The 22,629-nt window shown below is 40.8% G+C and overlaps 1 protein-coding gene across 2 annotated transcripts in view; it reads right to left on the bottom strand.

Annotated features, from left to right (window-relative positions):
* Positions 1 to 22,629, bottom strand: part of prex1 (phosphatidylinositol-3,4,5-trisphosphate-dependent Rac exchange factor 1) — an 85,345-nt gene that overhangs the window by 61,237 nt on the left and 1,479 nt on the right. For both annotated transcript variants that reach the window (XM_084366824.1, XM_084366825.1), the window contains exons 2-3: positions 2,687 to 2,752; positions 2,334 to 2,456 (exon numbers count right to left, since the gene is read on the bottom strand). In XM_084366824.1, the coding sequence (XP_084222950.1) occupies positions 2,334 to 2,456; positions 2,687 to 2,752 (189 nt within the window). The remainder of the gene's footprint in view (positions 1 to 2,333; positions 2,457 to 2,686; positions 2,753 to 22,629) is intronic.

The following is a 22,629-nucleotide window of genomic DNA, read 5'->3' as shown; positions in this document are numbered from 1 at the left end:
AATGTCTGTCTTGATATTCTGTCTACTTAATGTTTTAGGTTTAAACATACATGTTGAAAATATTTTTAAAACTTACTGGCAAATGATTGTGATTGCAATGATTTAATCATTTAAAGGAATACACATTTTGGAAAATGCAAGTTAGACGGAAAAATTAGTGAGCCCTCTCATATCTATACAGTAAATATGTACCTGGAGCTAGCAGCCTGTTAGCTTAACTTTAGCATAGAGACTGGGAGCAGGACTCTGTCCAAGAGTAAAAAAATCTGCCTGTCACAAAGTTATATTAGCCTTATATTAACATGCTATGTCTTGTTTCTTTAATGGGTGGTTTTACGAGGGGTCATGTGTTAGTTAACTTTCTGTACGGGGCACAGACACTTTCTGGAAACCAGTTGTTTCTGTGAGGCAACTAGACAACCAATGGAGACTCAAGGAAGTAACTGTTCCCTGCCAAGAAATCATCAAACGTTATCTCTTGTAAATCCACAGCAAATCTTTTTTACACTTCTGTAAATGTCAAACAGTTTCTTTAATAGAATTTGGACAACAACAGAGATATTGGGCAGTATTAGACTCTGGCTACACAGGCAATACTAGTTAGAATCGGTTTATTGTGGGTTTCGGTATTTTTATGGAATGTAGTGACAATAAGAAAAACATCTCCTACTTTAAGTGATTCATCAGTCAAAAAGTTTTCAAATGTGAGGATGTTCTGCTTTTATCTAAAACTATGGGTCTGTCAGTCTGTCAAAACCTACAAACCAGCAAAATATAAATGAGAGATTAATTGATAATGAAAGTCATCTTTAGTTGCAACCCTAAAACAATTATAATCATTCAGTATGTTCACTATATTAAAGAATTTAAACTGTAAATCTCGTATACTATATATAGCCTCTGTTTTCATGCATATTTTTCACATGATTGTTATTAGCTGGATCACTTACTGAGTCAAGCTCCAGTTCTATGACTCATCATCATACCTGAAATTAATATCTAATACTGATTTGAGTCACAAAGGTTTCTTTCCTGTCAGACAGACTTTGAAGTAAACTGAAATAAAAAAGGGACAAGGCTTTTCCTTCAATCGATCCAGTTTGAAATCCAAGCACCTGCAGCTTCCCTATTACCCGTCCAGGCTGACCTCTATATCTCCAAGTCTAACCACAGAGCGATGGAGAAAAACAGTTCAGGCTCCTTTAATCAATTCTCCACCCTGACACTTGGCCTGACAGACTGAATGACCGTAAAGCCTCACACATTGGTTATGATGAGCCAATTCTACAGCCATCCACAGATGTGATTAAAATTGAATTCGTACCACAAGGTAGTGGATATATTATTATTGAGGGGTGGTGTGGTTCATTAAATGGTAGGCAGGTTAGATTTTTAGATATATAGACATTTCTCAGGGGCCAAACCTGCTCTGGAGGCAGAAATGACGTCAGTGGTTGAGTCTAATCTTAGGAGAGCCAAAGATCCACAGAATCTTGGTTTCTATTATTAGATTGAATTTGAGTGAAAAAGCGAGGGGCAGAAATGTGTGGGTTTATTGGTTCTCCAACAATGAGATTTTTCTTTTCTGTCTAAAATTCGAATCTAATGGTGTCCTGCAACCCTGACCTATAGGCTGATGGAGCAAACTGATGGTGGAATACCTAGCTGAGGTGTTGTGTGCCTCAGTGAAAGTGAATTGAAGATAGTTTATCAGAGAGAGACAAACAGAGCGAGAGAGAAGGAGCTGGAGATTGAGTGCTACCAGCAGAAGCATTGTCCCCTCACTGAGTGACACACCATCTCTTCCTCCCCGGACACAGACCCTTCTTTGTTTGTTCCCTGGGGCCAAACAAGTTCAAACAGAGGGGACAGGAGCGGAGGGGGTGGTGGGCCGCAGAGCAGAGAGGAATCTTTGGATGGAGGGATTGAGGGGCAAAAAGAAGGAGATGGCAGAGACAGTGACTTGCACAGACTGATGAAGAGAGATGGAGGGAAGAGAGACTCTTTTTGCCTGACAGGATGCACGTCTGTTTTGGAAAAGAGGAAAGGCAAAGGGCTAGAGGTAGTCTGTGAGTGAGGGGGGAAGTCCATGAGATAGGAGGAGTGTTTCATGTAGGAGAGAGAGAATTAAACGGGGTATTTTCACAGCAGGCTTTGCACGCTTTCCCTGCATCTGTCGTTACGGGTCGCCCATGAAAAGAGTTTGTGTGTGTACTTTTGCATGGAAGAGGAATTTGTGAACGCATGTTCTCCCACATGCGTGTCCATGTGCTTGTATGTGCGTGTGACTCTCTGCTGTTTTATGTGTTTTTCTGTGTGTGTCATGCACTTACAAACTGCAGGAACACGTGCCCCAGTGCATGCTGAGGGTGAGGTTCGGGCTGCAGACTGGCCTCCACTGCAGACAACACTTCTTTGTGCAACTCCAGGATGTCCTCAATATTTGAAAACAGAATCTATAAACAGGGCGATGATGTAAAGGGAGGGGATACAGAGGAAGGAAGAGATAAAGAGGCAGGGTGGAAGGAAGAGAGAGAAAAGAGCAAGGAAGTGCCCAACAGATGGACGGAGATGTGGGGAAAGAAGGCAAATACATGAATACATATTTTATATAAGCAATCATAATTAAAAAAAACAAAAATCATTTGAGATATTCTGATTTGTATGCTTTGTCTCTTTGTCATACCTTGACATGTTCAGGTGTGAGACACTGTTGGTCATCTGCAGTTTGTCTGATTCTGTGCAAAAATGCCTGAAAAGAAAAAAAGAAGCAGGTTTAAAAAAATAGGTATTTAGAGAAAAAGAAAGAAAGGAAATTAATCACCAACTTCTTTGACAATTGATTAATTGTGTCAGTCATTTTTCAAACAAAAATGTCAAACATTTGCTTGTTTCAGCTTCTTAAATGTAAGGATTTGCTGATTTTCTTATTTATTCTATATTTTTCTTAGTTATTTATGACAGAAAATTAAGAGTCGTTTGGACTTGTGATTGGACAAAACAAGACATTTAATGATGGGCTCTAGGTAATGTGACATGCATTTTTTTGACATTTTATAGACTAAATGATCGATCAATAAATTGAGAAAGTAATCAGCACTTTAATCAATGAATAAAATAAACGTTAGTTGGAGCCCTTATTTCTAGTACACATGATAGTATAAACATAGTGAGTTCTGAATGTCCCAAGAGCGTCTGACTTGCTATTAAACAACATAACAGGACAGGTTTTTGAAATCCTGAACATTCTCATGTGCACAAGTGTGGTCTGCACAAGGAAGTCCAGGTTCCATCTACTGATTATTTGGAAATGAGTACGCATGTGCTTTTTGCTTTGAGGAAACAGCCACATACAGTACGTAGAGATTCTGTCATAGCACTATATACATGAGCATAAAACCATAAGCCCTTGCGTAACAGACAGTCACATGTATGCTCACATACTTGACAGAAAATTGCCTTTCATGGTGCTGGACACAGATGTGTCACAGTTGTTTCAGATCCCTTCAGTACCACAGAACTTTCCCACTATACAGCATGTTTTTCTCACTGTCTTGTGACACTTGAGGCTCACTGTATGGATCTTCTGTAGTGGAAGCTAATGCACCTGAGCATTCAGCTGGAAGACATCAGCAAAAATAGCTGCTTCATTGTTGCACCGTCTACACACACCACTTCACCGAAGACGACCATAATAGGCTCATGTCAAGTAGAGCTTTGCTTGTGTGTGCACTTCTGTTTGTGTGTGTGTGTGTGTGTGTGTGTGTGTGTGTGTGTGTGTGTGTGTGTGTGTGTGTGTGTGTGTGTGTGTGTGTGTGTGTGTGCGTGTGTGTGTGTGTGTATGTGTGTGTGTGTGTGTCTGTATGTGTGTGCGTGTGTACATGCCTGCCAATCAAAATGACTTAGAAAAAAGAAGAATGGTGAAGAGAGGGGAAGTGAATCTGCAAACAGTTTCTTTTATTCTCTCTTCCCCAATTCTCTGTCTATCAGCCTGTGTCTGACAGGCTTTACCTGCATCAGTCAGTCAGACTGACTGTCTACTTCATCTCCAGACACCAATACTGTCTGAAAAGAAAGGGATAGAGGAGATATGAATCCCCAAACCGCTAAATAAAACTCTACTCCTGTAGCCTCCTTCATCTGGCAGTTTCCTGCTGTTGTGTCTGCCTGCTTTTCAGCGCCTCGAGACTGGAAACTGATAGCGTGCCACGTGAATGAAGGGTGTTACAAAGGAAAAAACCACTGGGTTCAATGATGAATGTACAATGGTTCTGAAAGTCTGAAAGTATTACTTGAGAATACTGCTCTTTGAGCTGATTCACACCTGCCACTTAAAAGTGACAGAGATGATACAAGCAGCTCAATGATCAAAATGTGTAATGTCTGGGGACTGAAGTTAGAAGGCCAGTGCTTTTTGTGGTGTCAAGTAGTTTTGGTTTTGATCTGTGTTACAGATTTTCTGCCGAAGTAGCAAATACAATTAAATTAAGTTTTTGGCGGTCACAACATTGGAAAGAAGCACTGCTGTCTCATTTTGTCATTTTCAAAGTCCTCAGTATCATTTAAAAATGGTCTATATCCAATACAATATCTGAATATTAGTTCCAAGGAATATGTTTTTTTGAGCCTTTGAGTTTACGAATATAACCAAGAATTTGATGGCAACTATAAGTACTTAACAATTTTTCTTTTCTGGACACTTTTTAATTCCAAATGTTTATGTTTTTCTTTAATTTTTTTCTTGTACATAAAAGATTGTGATTTGATATCAAATCCAAAAACATTTCATTAAAAAAAAACACAAAAACAACAAAAAGGTGCTGAACCTCGAAAGGTTCAGCAGTTCACAAAAACACATGATTGGATAAAGGATATTTCTACTCGAGAACCTTTGTAAAACTGTTGTTGGTAAGCACAGTTTGTTTGTTGATGGTTGCATTCTGTTTTTATTCATGTTTTTTTCAGCATCCCAACTTTTTCAGAGGGTTCTAAGTAAGAACATTTTTTATTGTCATTTGGGGGAAACAACCTTTTATTGAAAACCCTTGTATGCCCTTTACATTCACACATAACGTCAGCCTACTACATGTATTACTTACAGTAAGTCGCTTGCCTATAATGAAAGACTGACATTTGTAATCACACATTTGCTCTAAAGATAGAACCCAGCCAACCAGGCAGTCAGGCAGCAATCATATCATTTCCTCTGAGGCCGAAACACTTTGGGAAGATTGTCTTCAGTTCTTCTCCCCTTTACTAGCTTTTGCGTAGGTTGTACCAAAATAGAAAGCAAAGGTCCTTAGCAGTGAGCTGCGACCTCGCTAATTAAGACCAGTATTAAAGGGAAGCAGTGGTGGCTGTTTGTTGACTGGTTTTGGGAGGGAGCTGATTGTGCTTGAGGCGTACACTAATTAAATCTCCCATATGGCAACTTGTACCGTGTCCACACTGCAGGAGTCACTCATGTGAGAGATTGCTCCCTGGCAGAGAAGACAAGACGAGGCAGGAAACAAGGCTTTTCCTCAGTTGCTTTCAGATGGTGGAGAGCAGGGTGAGGGCGTGGTGGGTGCAGGACAGAGCAAGGGGGCGAAAGGAAGAAAACCAAAAGGGGAAAAGGACAATGGTGGAACAGAGGGTGAGATAAAAACAGAGCATCCAGACTTTGGAGTCATTCCTTATTGACTCTTTAGACAGCTACCATCCAGACAGGATTCACTCCTTCAACAAAATGTGCCACACAGATGTAGTGACGGGGGGATCAGCAGGGAGGATGGATGGAAGGAGCAACAAAGAGATCCTTTCAGTCCAGGTCCTCACCCCAACACAGCCATTCTCACCCAGGGTTGTGTTGGCTGTCTTCATTGTTCCATCACAAAGCACAGGTTTATTTGGAGAGAGAATTGGACGCATTCACTGTCCACCATCATAACTAGAACACTGGCTTGAGTAGAGTCAGAGTAGACAACAGAACAGAGCATAAACTGGGCATGCACACCAAGCATGTCTGAGTTTATTCAAACTCTGGATTTATACTGTCTGGACTGTAATATTCTGAGAGCGTGATCTGAATCAACAACAGGAAATGGCCCCAAAGAAAGTATTATGGGTATAATTGGAAGGATGTTGACATCTGATGGACAGCAATTCGTTGTGCTTGGAAAGCCAAGCATCATAATTGGGAGAGCTGCCGTCGAGACTGATTTTCATATTCAGCTATTTCTTGAGCCCTCAACAGTAATGATCAACAGTCGAAGTAACTTCCTGCCAAAAGAAAATTAAAGTCAGTCATACTTAGCAGAAGTTACAGAGACTGGAATTAGATTCGTTTAGACTTCCTCCTAGAGCTGCAAACAATTAAACAATTGATCGATTAGCTTTCAACTATTAAATGAATTGCAAACCAATTTAAAAAATAATCAGTTTCAGTAATGTTTTGAGAAAAAAAGTCTTTCTTTGATTCCAGCTTCTTAAATGCGAATATTTTCTGTTTTCTTTACTCCTCTGACAGTAAACTGAATATCTTTGGGTTGTGGACTGATCGATTAATCAAGAAAATAAACTACAGATTAAACAATAAAAATATTCCAGAGTTGCAGCCCTACTTCTCCCACATCCTAGAGCTGTAACGTTCACGATGACTGTTTAGCAATACTTCCAGACAAACTGCGTGTTACATTCATGCACGTTTGGTTAATATGTCCAGATTGGCTTTTGATTTTAACTGTGCTAACAAAATGCAAAATTAAAACGGAGTCGAAATTCCCCACTCTGGATTGGACGACACAAAAGAAGCAGATGTGACTGTACCCTCAGATAACCCTCAGCATATAACAAGTCATGCATCATTTGCATGGAAAGGACAATACCTCAGAGCATTTCACAAACACACACACACACACACACACACACACACACACACACACACACACACACACACACACACACAGACACACAGTGACATTAAGATACGAGATGAATATTGAAAGAGCCATCCTTTACACAGTACAGAGCTAAGCCAGTTGTTATTGGAAAAAAATCAATCATGAAAAACAAACACAGTCGTCTTGACAAACATTGTAACTCTACTCTACCCACTGGACGCAGTTGTTGCTCTCATTACTTCTTAATCAGCATGCTGAGTGGCAGCAGGATGCGGCTGATGGTCCTTGTTTACTTTCATATCTCCATCTCAGGTGACCTTTCTGCCCCTTTTCTGACATCAACACATCGTCATCAGTGAGCCGAGGGTGTGTAATCACATAAAGTGGAGGATCGGACATTTACATGAATGATGAATAACAATAACTGTCTATGTTGGTTAAGATGGGCAGATTTCTCCATCCGTTGTTGTCTGAGCTCTGATTCGGGTACATGTCAGCTGTTGACACACACTGGCTGTGAATTTGATGGAAACAAACTAGGAGATGATTATGTTTTGAAAGCCCACTGCCTAAAGCAAATTGTGATCCTTAAAAATATCTATCAGAGATCTCTTTAGTTAAAACACAGCAATGTTTATACACTGTGGCCTTTCCTGCATAGATTGCCCCAAGCAGCTCACAGCAGATTGTGTGTATAAACATGCCTAGTTACTCTCCAATACCTAAAAATAGTGATGACATCAATCAATGTGTTAATAATAGTCGGTCAGATGGGGCACAAATTCATATTTTTGATATCTTTGGACTCATAATAATGAGTCAGAGTGGCTACATGGAGGGGGCTCAGCTGCTGCTCGGAGCACAAAAGAGATATTGCACATGATGGTCTCTTGCCACAGGGGTGATAGATGGCTGTAGATGGGGAAACTGCTCATGATGCAATCCCACAGGAGACTAGAAACAAAACCATGAAGCTTCTTGACAGACCACAAAGTAGCTGCCAAATACAACACTAATGCAAACTTATACCACTGATATTTCAGTATGGTAAAGCCAGGAAAGTCCACCACAAAGGAAGTACTCTAAAGTCACACTTAACACTCAAATTTACAACCTCGAAAAAGGCCTACTGAACTGATGTGAGGAAGAAATCTAACAAACTGTTATAATTAATTTGTATTTATTGTAGCTATTCATAATTTTTACATTATTCCTGTGGCTTCCCTTTTTCTCAGATATAAAACTTGAAAGTTTGAACATTATGTGAAGCATAATCTTGAGCAATTTCACATTCTCAACTGTGTATTGTCCTCATTACTTGATTTCTGGCAGCCTGGCCTTGAAAAGTCTGCACTGCAACTATGCAAGCACTGAAAGCACTTTAAGGATTTCTGCAAGTTCATTCTAGTGCCTAATAATAGCGTTAAATAATGTCCTCCTTATCCTCAAAAGCCTGTACATAAACCCATTCATAAAACTACCTGAAGTAGCACACTCCTGACAGCACTAAGCATGAATTAGCAAAATGTCAAAAGTTCTTTAAGCCTACTGTCTTGGACTCTTCTTGTCAAGTGCAGGGACCTGACCAATGTGTTACTTTTACTTTAAAGGTCTAGACTGAAACTAAAAAATGTTTAAACTAATTATTTACTACAGAATCCAAACAGATAAAGGCCCTGGCCTTCTGTTGGCATTCAGCTGGAAATTCTTATACTAAGGAAAAAAATGGTGAGGCATTTAATAAGGCGGACTGATCTAATTTAAACCGTAAAGGGCAATCCTACATGACCCCAAGTTCCCAAACAAGCCTGTGTGCTTTGTATGGCACACTACCTTTTTGTTAGCATTTTCACAACCCCACACCCCTTCCTCTGCCTTTATTTACAAATTGTTGTACAAGGGTGTTTTCACACTTGAACCAACAAGAGCTTTTTTCAGGACCCGGGCTGTTTAACACTAAAGTCCGGTAAATTTGCTCGAGTGTGAAACCTCTTGTTGAAGTCAGGTACAGCTCAGAAAAGCGCTTGCAGGTCCACAACAAATGTGAAAGCCAGCAGTTCTACGGCTGATGACTGACACCATTTTACCACTGCGGTATGAATGGTGTGGTCTGGCCAAAGTCTGCGCTTACAGGAGCCTTGTGACAAACAAACAAAATGTACCTCGTTTAAAGAAGCTGTACAAGGTGCATTTTGATGAGACGACTGATCCCAATTTCATGCAAAAAGCATTGATGCGCAAAGTACCAGTGTGATATAGTAAAAAGGCTGTTACAAAACTAGCACTTTGGTTACACAGGGTTAAATTCTAAAATGAAAGGCTGTACAATGAAATGTAAACCTTTATGCTACTGACAAAACAAAAAAAATATATAAATGGATGAATAAATCCTAAGTCAAAATTTTATCTGCATCTTAGTTATTTGCAGATGTACGCACAGTTTTGTCATGAATGCATGTTGCACAATGTATCTACTGCAACATCACGCTCCCTCCCAGATGTCTGAAACTAGCCAGGATCTGTACTCAAGTGGACGGAGTGTGAAACTTAGCCCTTACATCAGCTTGCATAAAATCTGATGATGTGCAAGTTGCAGAACTAGCACGTGAGAAGGTTGAAGTGAGGTTGGGGGATCCCAATATGCTTACTCACTGCCTTCTTTATTGCAACAATTTATGTGCAAGAAAAGCTAAAGACAAATTAAAAAAACCCAAACTGCAACAGGAGAAGTATGCACGCATGCCTCTGTCAGTGTGCTTGTGTGTATGGCATGGAAACAGGAAGTGAAAACAGAGCAATCACACTGAGCAAAAGCCAACACTTTTATAGACATCCGAATCATTGACCAGAATGCTTTTTTTCTTTTCAAGCAGATAGGCAGTGGTTCAACTCAGTAGGGGAAGGAAAACAAACAGTGTGCAGAATGAAGCAGTGCCTCTCGACACAAAAGCAGCAGATGTCAACTCTGGACAGGAAGTGTGGCTTTTGTGCAAAGGAAGTACATGACATGTTTGACTGGCCTCTAACTCAACTGTATTCTAAGTAAAGTCTGACATTTTGGCATGCAACCAAACTGTACCAAACAAATAAATCACATTGTGCTCAACAGCCACACTATAATGAGACTATGGTTTAACTATGTTTTAAGACAAATGATTCCACAATAACTAGTGGAGGATCATTTCAATGCTGCAAAGCAACTTTCTTCATTATTTACAGATTCACTTACCACCCATCATAGTACCTGGCAGCCTGAAAAAACACACCATGTCTAATCCAACATTCATCATCAACTGTCATCTCGGACAGTGGGATCACTGTTTAACACCAATAACTGGTCTTGTGTCATATGAGGCCTAAGGCATCATATCATATGACCAACAGCCAAAGAGTCAGATGTGGGTTAGGGGGGCTTGCTAAGTGTTGAGGTTTATCAGAGCGAAGAGGGGCCAGACAGTAAGGTGTGAAGATACAGAGGGACCATATGTTGGTGCTGGATCAGTGTTCGCTCTACTGGACAGTAAGTAAGAGGCCTGCTGCCTTCACGTCTGGCTGGTCTGTCTCTGAACAGAGCTTTCTACCTGCAGCTTAGCCAACTAAGTAACACGACCCAACAACAGCTTCACTTCTTTGGGTCAAGGTCTTCACTTCGGTCTAGAATCCATTTGCTTGGCTGGCACTGAGTTCACAAAAATACAAATACCACCAAGTTCAAATCCTCATAATAGGGCTGGGCAATATGTCCTTAAAATAATATTGCTATATCTTTGTAGGCTATAACTTGACTGGGCTATAAAATCAAATATCGGGATATTATTGACCAAAATATATACAAGACAATAAGATTTTTGATAAACAATTATCATTAATGTGGATACAATGACTAAGTGAGTAAGGGCAAGTACTGGAACAAGGTAGAACAGTCTGGTAAGTTCAGAAAATTACGTCACTTTACTGTAATGAAGCCATTAGAACCACTGTGTCTACACTTATTTCATATGACAATATACAGATATGCAAAATCTAAAATGATGTACAGTAGGGCTGTAGCTATCGATTCTTTTTTGAATCGATTAATCTAGCACTTTATCGATCGATTAATCGATTAATCGTATATATATATTTTTTGCATTTTTAAACAACCAAAACAAATAATGCATGACGAAAATGATGTGGCTGTAAAATGATCAACCATTTGGCTTTTATTTCTTAAAAAAAAAGAGAGTTTTGGCTCCAAAACTTTATTGCAATTTACTCATTTAGTGCAAGTGCAAACAATTAAATAACAATACAGTTTCAACTTACTGTAAAACATGTATAACATGTAACACTTTGAATCAATACAAACTTAAATAGTAACGGCCATTTTGCCTTAGTGTTGTCTTTTACAACATTACAAAAAGGGATTGCACCTTCTAACCACCTACTAACAAATAATATATAATCTCTGGGATAGGCCTATTTGCTATGGTAACCTAGCAACCTATGTGTGTGCACGCATGCTGTGTTATATAGAATTTTATGTTATAGCCTACATAGCACCAAATCACAACATAAGTCATTTAAGGTCACTTTTCCTATAGAACCGGTCCGGACCGTGTTCATTTAATTAATAATTTCTTCATCGTCGCGCATCTACAATTCTCCTCCGCTCTGTTTTACGAAGGGAGGAGCTCCGGACCGACGTAAACAAACACACGTGCACACACACTAACAGACAGACAGAGAGAGAGAACATGTCACGTCGGTCTCAACTGTCTGTAAAGCAGATATCATATCTACGTTTTTTAAACGCGCACAAACTGATTCTGCTCTGGCATGTCATCTCGAGCCTTCGCAGTTCTCCGTCGTGGTGGCGGATACGCAATGCAATCCCCCCCGGGCTGCTGGAGAACCAGCGTGAGGACGTGAGTTTAGAGGACCAATCACAGCCTTTGCCGTCTCCGTTTCCCCGCGACGGAGTGACGGACACTCCGCGCCCGGAGAGTACGGAGAGGCTCTCCGGCTCTCCGGCGGGTCCGTGTGGAACATTCAAGATCCCTGCGCGTCATAGGAATTTAACGACGCTTCGAGGCAGAGTTTTTGCCTCGACCAATTTTTGTAATCGAGTAACTCGAGTAACTCGATGAATCGTTACAGCCCTAATGTACAGTATAGTCTTATATCACAAAATGATATAATATCTATATAATTCCCAGCACTATTCAACTATTACAAATACTGTTTTAAGACAAGAAATGCTACACGGTCATAGTTACAATAGTTAAAAACCAGCAGGAAATAGATACAGAGAAGTAAGAAATTGCCATAATTGTCAAACTAGGTCAAGTTGTGACATGAGTGTACAGTCAGGCACATAGTCACACTGCTGGAAGGGGATGTTGCCTCAAGGGTCCCTCAGAGTCAGGTACAGAGGATCCTTTTAATTTGAATGTCTACCTTTAGTAAAGCTTATTCATATTAAACAGGGATTAATGAGAAGATAAATGTCTGTGAGAACATGGTCACATGGCACCTTGACTGAAATTTTGGAAGTTGTGGTGGGGTTGTACTAGATTGTGTTATACTGAAAGGTGGCTCTAATGTTTGGTATGGTAGACAAGGAGGATATTTCCAAAAAAATGTCCATTACTGTGTAAGTGTCCTGAATTACAAGACAAACAGGGGATTTCCTCACATCTTAAGTCTACAAACCAGTTTGTGAACAAAAATATTTGTATACCAGATTTAGAAACATTTGTCTATATATTGTTGATTGACCTACTACACAGAGGTTTATATTATAATTGGATCTAGATATAACATTGACATACATGCCAAATAAAAATAATCAGCTTGCTTATGTTCGTTAGCCTCCATTTGGTAAACATGCTCTTGTGTAAAAAAAACAAAAACAGAATTACTGATATTTGACAATGTCCTGATGGATTTTGTACTTCCTGTTGGTCATAAAAATAAATGAACACTAACATGTGATATATGGGAATTCAATGAGTTATGTGTGCATGTAATGGATAGTGGAACACATAATGGAATTTTACAGTGCGGCCTCATAACTGAATTATGTTTATTGGTGGGCCAATCAGATTGCACCATCTTAAATTAAAAATATCAAACTTGATTATCCTCTTCCAGAGTAGACTTGGACTCATTCTAGCAGCTTAGCCATAATGAGACCAAAGATGGCGTTAATGAAGACTGAACTGGGCGATTTTCCTGATTGCCCATGGCTACATCAGCATTCAGTAACAATGCTGGGCCATCTCACTCAATTCAGATATCTCACAAGAGACCCCGTATATCAAGCACAAGCTCTAACACTTGTCAGGGTTTTCCAGCAGGCCCTGAGAGCCCCTTTTCAATTCGCTGCAGTTCCCACACCTACTGAAACAACCCGTAAACAGAATCACAGATCCACAGATTCAGGACTTTTCTATGCAAGTTCTCAGGTCACCAGCCTCAAACTCTCTACCCCTCCTTATCCAAGAGAAAACAACAACAAGCTCAAAACAATGTGTCCATTAAGGGTCTCTCTTTTTGGGGAGAGGATTGGGGTGGCCAGCCACAAACAGGGACAGGGCAGTTTTGGAGAGGGAATGGGGCCATTTTGGGGTCGACATGGCATGAAATTGAATAAATAAATGAAGAAATCCCCTCTTTGTAGCCTGAGTGCAGCGGAGCCAGAGAAAGGCCCGTGGCGTTGCCACAATGAGGGACCCCAGCAAACCTTTGCAGACTTCTTTCTCTCTGAAGCCGTAATTCACATCCCTCCCCAACCCTCCAAAAACTCCCTCAGCTCCCCATCACCCTCCAACCAGTCCTTCGCTGTCTTCCAAGAGAAACTCTTTCTGGCAGAGCCAATCACCAAAACACAAAGTCTTCTTTGAGTCTTGTCCAGTTTTTTTCTCCCACTTCACCCACTTCCGCTTTGAAGGACTTTAAACTTCAGGACTCTTTGAGTAGCTCACTTAGGCGGAAACTGAACACTAAAGGGGGATGAGACAGTGTCTCACCCACAGAGACAGACAGTACTGGACCCGAAACATCCTGTTAAAGACTGCCTACTCATCAATCCCACATCAGCTCTGTTGCATTAATGGATGTATGATGAATATGTGAAACACACATTTTCAATAACACTTGCAGTGAAAACTCAGCCTGGAATTGGCTCAGCAAGCCTTTTCAGTCCATCCAAATTCAGCTTTCAAAAGGTTTCACTGTTACAAACATTTCAATCTTCTGAGCATGCCTTATTTTTCTTGGCCAAGTTGGCATGAAGCATGTAAAACTGAGGAGGGGCATATTCACCATCTCATTCAGCTATATGCTCCCACTTGCTGCATGTAATTAATTTGTTTTAACAATCCTTTATGATAGCTCCTCTTTTTCAGGTTGTAAGATCACTCATTACATATCAATAACAACAAAACACAAAGAAGCACCAAACTCTCATACACCTCTTATGCTTATGGAAATGCAGTGTGGAAGATGTGAAGCCTTTTAGTGTGGAAGAAGGCATGACTTTTTGTTTGTTCCCTCATTTCTACACTGAATGTTAACAGCCAGCAGTTGCACATCTGCTTCGACCTGTAATCTGTTAAAATCTAATTTTACCTACATTTTACATGCTGAGATGACATATTCTCTTCACAGGGAATACTCAGCTTTCATCTTGGTTTAATAATCACCTAATTTCATTTCTACCAGAGCTGACACTCAAAGGTTTGTCAGTGAGTCCTTTTTCTAAGTGGCTTTCCTGTTGAGGGGTGACATGTGGTGATCAGGAGATAACATCATGGACCAGATTGCAGCGGCCATCTGGACGTTTGGATGGGAGTTTCTGGTGCTGCAGACAGACGTCGATCACAGACTGGATCAGAGTGTGGTGAGTATGGTGTTGAGTGAGCCATCAGAGACGCGTGAAGCTTCCTACCGGCTTACAGAAAAAAAGATGTGGTACAGCGGATGATTTCAACTACATCCAGCTAGTGATTTCCTATTTTCCATAACACTTCCATGATGTGTGTGTACTTTGCAGTTGCATTCATATATGTGACATAACTGAGCAAAACAAAACTAAGAATGCCACACCTTGGCATTCAGCTGGGCAGACATAAACAGCGTCATGGGCACAAACAGAGCATGCTGGTAACAAACCAAATTAGTGTCCCACACTACACAATAATGGTCATTTGGCAAAGCAGGGGGGAAGATCACAGACAACACCCTCTGGTTCTCTAACTTAAACAGTATTTACGAACCTGATAGAGAACAGTATTTAATGGACAGCAGCTAGTTAAAGCTTTTTCTTTCAGAAAAAAAAAAAAACTCTTACTCTAGCTGAAAACACTGATGCAACTGACCTACATTCTATCTCGACTTCTCATTTTGGCAGCCATTAATGCAACGAGCGCCCGTGTTAGTTTCCACTTCTGAAAGTGATGCTTCAAGGGTAACTTTGATTCACAATATACCAGCTCAGTGCAAGCAAAAGGACAATGGAGAGATAACAGTGTGAGTGTATCACTCAAATTGTCAGACTGTGTCACATGAAATTAGATGTTAAAAAGAGACAACAGTCCTGGTGAAATCCCCATTTAAACAAAAGCCCATTCACTCTCATATCCATCCTGTAAGTAAGTACCATGTAAATAACAGCTGGGGGCAAATATCCCCCAAAACGATCTGTGGTAATTTATCATGTCAATGCGTAATAACATTTCCTAAAATGTTTCCTGTCAGTAAGTGAGAACGAAATCATCACAGTAACAACTCAAGCATGTATCACTCAAGCCTTTAATCATGGCATGTCAGTTGGCAAAAACGTCATCACATTGAACAAATGCCAAAATAAAAGCCCTTTAGCAACTTACCCAAGAATTTGTCAGCAGCTGTCGTGAACAGTTACAACAACATAGTCAGCAACCTCTTTAACTCCTGGGGTTAAATAACATAAACAGAAAAAGATCTCCACTAATTCGTAAAGTGAAATTGTTGATCTTAGAGGTGATGTTTAACAAAGTGACAATCATGACAATATTAGCCATCCTTGTTTTCAACTCTTTAGATGTTTGGCCTATCACAGCTATAGCGCTATCGGTGTATATGTTGTCTGATATAAGGCAAAATGAACTTTTTGTACAGAACATTAAAAAAAAAGATGCTTGGGGTAAATCATATTTTCAAATTTCCAGTGAAGTTTATTGTTTTATTGCTCTGATGTTATTTTCAACATAATTTTATGCGTCTATCATAGTCAGTGTCTGATAACCACATTTAATATTGCAAAAATATGTGTTTATGTGTATGTGCTATGTATATAAGAATATCTGCCAATATATCGATGTTAGTCCCTAACCTCGGCATCGGACCCAGAAATCCAGTTTTGGTCAGGCTCTACTTACCACTACTTTTACATCACCCCACCACGCGCTCAGGCTATCACACGCTCTATTGACATTCTTACTCTGAACAAGGCGTCATCAGACACACTTTTTCAGTTTTGTCACAACATGTATACCAACAATCTTTCAGAGGAAGTGGGAATGCTTGGCTGACTTTAAGAGTAGACCTGCACCTGCAGAACAAGAGAAAATACTACAGAGACAATGAACTGGAAGAGTAGCATCATTCATAGATCAACATTTCCACCTATGCACATCTTCCATAAGTAAGATTCTCAAGTCCACTTGCTCCTCTCAGTGACTTGAAACACATTTTATTCAGAGGAATACATTTCAAATAAGATGGTTTAGATCAATCCATATGTTTTTTTGTGAAATTGCTTCTGTAACATCTCTTCTAGGACAATAGGAGACCTACTGTATGGATGAGTGTGCTGGGTAGTGTGTGATAGTGTGTGCGTGACACTCTTTTACCCCATTGTGTTGTGTGAACAGCTTCCTGGCTGAAAAGCATACTGGTCAGGCATTTACTCTGACCTGCCCTGTTTGGCCAACATTTCAACAGTCATGTCATCTAACCCAGGTTTCATCAAACATCTTTGCCCTACTCTCGACACATAAGCTTTTTGTAAAATTCTCCCAACATTGTTTTGTTGATCAGTGTTTCTCTATAAGGCAAATAACCTCTGACCCTGAGAGACGCCACACATCTGGTTGTATTTGAGAAAGCAAACAAACATTTTAAGCCTGCTGCCACAGTTCGTAAACCCAATAGGAAGCTCCCAGAGGACTTCTATGCCAAGTCTTTCCACAGGTATCCATCTATCCTATTCATTCATCCCTCAAGTGTCTTCTCAAAAACATGCTGCACCGTTAGCTAGTTCACCCAGTATCCAGCCTGAGAAAATACTTGTCCCAACTATGTCCAGGTCATGATCTCCAAGGGGACATTAGAAATCTCATGTTGCTGCACTTTTACAATTCAGGTCACTTACTGTATCGTGTAACAGCCTGTTGAAAAGCACCTCACAGAGTCACTTTTCACATACACAGTGGAAGTGTCTCTTATTTGGTGTTTGCTCCAGTCATAAAAATGTCAACCAAACAGTGCATCTGAAAAGTGTGTGTGGTCTGCATTCTTGACATTGCACAGTCTGATGTTTGACACAGTGAAATCAGAAACCAGATACAATATCAATGACCTCTGGTTAATGACTTCCTTACCTCCACACACCTCAGATTCCACAGCACCCACTACTGAATAGATTCACTTCTTTAACTGCATAACCACCGACAGACAACCAGTTAAAGAGAAAGATTTAATCATTAAAACACCTATTGTAACCAAAAGGATGGCAAAGTCAATATCCACAAAAGACATCCTTATATATTGATCATCTGATACAGCTTTAGTCCTATGCAAATTCACAGCTGTAAAAATCTGCAAACATCTCTTGTGGAGGAAGAGAGGTGGGAAGGGGCGGTGTTTTTTTTGACATCATGCCTCCGGGTCTTACAGTGGTTTAGACTTGTTAACTTGAATTCTTAAAATTCCTGCTGCAGTCTTATGCCTCAAAGAAATGGCTTATCAACACACATGACTAAAAAAAAGCACCAAGATTAAGTTGGAAACTGGCATTTTCCCCCTTTTATGAAACATGCTACATTGTAATGAATTAAGTCTGGCACTACAGCTGTACTGCAAGGTACCAGTTGTCCAGAGTGAATGGATGGGAGGGTGCACGAAGGGAAGTTAAAACGGTTATGTTATATGAATGTATCAAAGGCAAGTCAGTGGTTTACGCATTGCCCTCAGGTTATGGTAATGTGCAACGGAAGGGTCCGGACTGCCAAAGCTGCAACAGAATAGATACGCAACACAGCGGAGCCAGTGGAAGTAAATACATAGACCAGAGTGAAACCTATCAGCTCCGCTGCCGTGGAGTCTGACAATTTGTTCTGAACACAGGTAAACCGAACATTAAAAATCTCTTTTTTTGCTTCAGTCTGGTACCAGCATACATGCCTCAACTGGATACCACCTCCAGCTTTTAAAGGATACACGATCAGACTCTCTATTTCATCTCTCAAGTTATACATCTTTTATACCACTTTCACATTGGACAAAAAAAAATCTAACACCCACTAACATTCAGTGAGAAAAGGTACAATCAGAATTCATTTCCAGGTCAAATGACTGATGTAGTCATGGTCCAGTCCAGCTATGACTGCCAGTGTTGGAAACTTGACACCTGGATGGATGCTAATTTTCGCCCCTTGTCTGGCACGATGCTATAACGCGTGTTCAAGTTCTGGATGATGGCGTGTAAATAGTTTTCCACCAGTCTGCGTTCAATCAGCGCTCAATCAACCTCTGCCACCGGCCTCCATTCTGCTCCTTACTGTTCCTAACATGACACATCGTCTACTGGGAATGGGAAAGGAGTCAATCACTTCTTTAAGTGGGTTTACCCACGTTTAAAAAACCTACATATACACACTAATTTTGGTGTAAAATTGTACCACTAAACAGCTGAGTTTAAAGCCCAATAATAATAAAACTCTCACCAGACTCCAGCAGTCTGCCACAGTAACTGTTCTACCTGCTGTTACTTTCACCCTTCAGTCTTGCTATATATGTGATCTGTGCCTGTGACTGTGTTGTATGACTTCAGCGGGGGGGTTGAGGTTGCAGTGAACTAAAACCACCACCATTGTGGCCAAGATGAGTTAAAATCTGAAGCTATTTATACCCTCCTAGCCAAGAGAAACTTCATACTGGTCTTTCCCACCAAGTGGGGAGGGCTGTAGAGATGGAAGAGAGGAAAAAAAAACAGAAAGGAAAGAGGTAGAAACAGGCTCAAGTTTGAAGAGGAAGCTCAAAGCTGGCTTCCTGCATGTCAGTCTTCCTGGGCACCGGTCGGAAAATGTGTTTGTATGCATATACATGTGTCTTCCTGTTTGCTCAGCAAGCCTTGTCAACAGTAAGTACAGGTGGATGTATAGAAAAGTCAACAACAGCAAAGCAAGAGGTGTGAAAAAAACTGCAGCTCTATAGTGAACATGCAGTCACACACCAAAACACAATATCATATATCCACACAAACACACATCAGTATTAGACATGTGTAATGTCACTTGTGTGTGGCCTGTAGCATGGGTCACAGGGGGTAGGGTTTCCAGATGTTTCCTATTATCCTGCGGCCCCGACGAGACCTTCCTGGTCACCCAACTCTGTGTCTCTCACTTCTCAGAATCAAGAAGGAAGGTCAAAAGCTGACTAACTTAATGGCCACACGATTCCACTGTCGTCTTTGCTGGACAGGATTCACTAAGATGTGGTCAAAAGAAAAAAAACAGCAGCCTTTTAGAATGGCAAACCCCCATTTTTACGGTTTTGAAGGAAAATCCCTTACGTCTACCGGGTATGACGCCACTGACCGTATTACTGTCATAGATAGCCTACATTTTGGTAGATCATGGCGGGGAAAATCCAGTTGCCTGGATTAAAATCAACAAAGCGCTGCTCTGGAGAAAATCCCCACTAATCTATGGCACTAAGAAATGATCAATTCAGACACAAACAAGAGAATTTGTTGCAACAAAAGCTTGAGGAGAGCAGTCATCACCGTAACCTTGGAATTGAAAAGGAATCAGAGACTGCTTCTATTCTACATTGAGAGGGCAATACATTTACAGATTTGCAATGATAGCACTGAGCAAAATGATTCCTCTAATCCCTCTTTTCACACCCCCAACCCCCTTCTCACCTCTTCTCCTCCCACCATCCCTACATGCTTCCCTACAGCACATTGGATGAGCTCGTTGGCGCTGGTAATTGCCAGGGGATGAGTGACATGCAGAATGACTGAGATGCCAAAGCCGGATAACTATCTCTTTTGTGTGTCATTGCAATCATTGCGATTGAGAAGCGATGCTGCACGGGGGCTAAAGATCCAGGAGGTTGTAGAAGAGTACAAAGGGAGGTGGAAAATAAATCAGTGATAAGGGCAACAGAGAATGATGAGGGCGGTCAACAGCAAGCTGCCATTCAATCAGCTACGGTTCAATTTCTACGTGGTGGTGGGGGAAAACCCCAATGTGACTGGGGAAAACAAAACCATCAGGTGCCTACAGATAAGGAATAGGCTTAGGGGGTCTACATAAAGAAAATAAAAAGTCAAACAGCTTATGGAAATTGATTTTGGACCCTAAATAGACACTAAGTCATGTCTAGATATCTCCGGTGTGGCTTCAACAGAGTTTGACAGCAGAATATATTTCATTGATCTAATCAGTATATCTTGTTCAGGTGTCAGTTCCATAAAGTCAAAACTTCATTGTCTGCACTGATGTTCATCATACAGGACCGGATGGTGGCACTAGGAGATTAGAAAGCATTGCAACCTCAAATCATGTTTGGGTTTCAGCCAGGCTGTAGGTGAGATTCACTTTTCTTGACTGGGGAAAACACCTCTCACTGCCTAGCTCCTATTTCATATCTCTATTCCCCTCTGTACATGTATCACTCACAGAATTTGCATGAACAAATCAAACAACCTCAGTGAGCTGTCAAAGGGCATTCTGGGAAATGTAGGAGCTCTCTAACTGAACTAGACAAGACAGGCTGAGAAAATGCAAGCACTTGATGTGAAAAGAGTCACTTATCACACCTAACAACTACTTCACAAATAGCTGCTTAGACAACAAAATGACTCTATAACCACTCACTCACTTTTCATTCCCCATCACTGCTTGAGCCTCTTCACACTGAGAGACTACTCATCCCCAACCCCCCCACACTGAACCACTCTATATCTTTACTGAAACCATATGTTCTGAGCTCCAACAGCCAGACTTCCCTTATCAACACCACAGTGAGCTGCATGGTGACAAAGCCCTGGCTCCCACTGAGGGAAGGGGAGAAGGCTCGGCTAGACCCCGGACAGAGAGCTTGGGGGGGATTTGCAGAGGATTGGAGTTGGTGGTGGGGACTGATGTTTATTTTCTCATTCTGTTTTGAAAGTCCATGAACTCCTTAAGCAATCTAAACTAGAGACTGATCCCCAATGCACTTCCTCCATATGGTGACTCAGTGGACGTTGCATGCACAATATGTGCTTTCACATATAGGGTACATTAGTACAGAGCAGCATGCACCTTATACTTAAAATCTGAATTCCTTGTTTTGAGCAGCATATATTATCTAAGTGCATATGTGCAAAGTTCAATTAGTATTCATCTTACCATGAATTCTGACAAATATCCCACAGGCTTATCATAAGAGGGAAAATATGGACTAAATCTTGACACTCCATTGGACTGCAGCCGTGGCTGTATAAAGGGCATTCTATGCAAAGACACAGGTGATAAGAGAATTTCTTTCAAGCCTGACCGTATCACTCCCCTCTGGCTACACACCGTATGGCTTAAATCAAGACATGCCAATTGATGTGATGATGGGGAGGAGCAGGGTGGAGGGCACGAGCACTGACAGCTTTCAGATGTTCTCAAGAAAAAAAAAAAGCTCCCAGACTTCTCTGATAAATAATTGGGGCTTTGTCTTTATCATTATGCCGGAACTGGGTTTGGGGGGAGGAGGTCAAAGAATGGTCCCTCTGCTGCCTGGTCTGTCTTTTAACAGGAGATAAGCCTTGGCTGCCTCTTGTCTAACTGAGAAAGGAAACAGTACCACAGAGGTTGGCTCCCAAAAAGATACTTTTTTAAACAGAAGTACTCAAAAATAGAGAGGAAAACACAGCACACCCAGTATGTGAGGTGCTGGAGCTATAAACTGAATAAAAAGGCATGTGCACACTCAAATCTGTGCAAAGATCTTTTGTTTAAATAAGTGTGTAGAATTTAAACCCATTCAGTTATCTAGTTCAGTTGCATGCATCATGTTGAAGCTACATTATGTAGGTATAGTTTTAAGAAAGTCATGCTTCATTTAGTATCTTCATGACACTACTGTCTGTACAGTTTGAACAGAATTATTTCAAGAACTTTGAGGAAGTTCTTGAACACGGGACAGCACAAGACAAAGAGGGAACCATGGCCATGTTTGACAAATGTTTGCCAAATGTTGAAATTTAAAATGTACTAAATCATCAACATGATCACAACAAACTTTTTTACAGCAAGTACAATGATAACAATCAACAGTTATCTTTTCAACCTTAGAACCAGCAGGGTGGCAGAACAGGTAAGAAGATAGCCCGAATCCCTACCAGCTCAAGGGTGATGTTTTCTGGCAGCCCCTGACCTTTGACCTTGTTTTAGGGGGGCAACGAAGGAGGGAATTTCCCTACAGCAAGCAATAAAGTGTAAGAATAAAGTCGCAT

This window comes from Pagrus pagrus (genome assembly GCF_965226575.1).
Source record: "Pagrus pagrus genome assembly, chromosome: 11".
NCBI classification, from domain to species: domain Eukaryota; kingdom Metazoa; phylum Chordata; class Actinopteri; order Spariformes; family Sparidae; genus Pagrus; species Pagrus pagrus.
The sequence above is the reverse complement of the archived record's forward strand: the minus strand, read 5'-3'. Positions and strand labels throughout refer to the sequence as shown.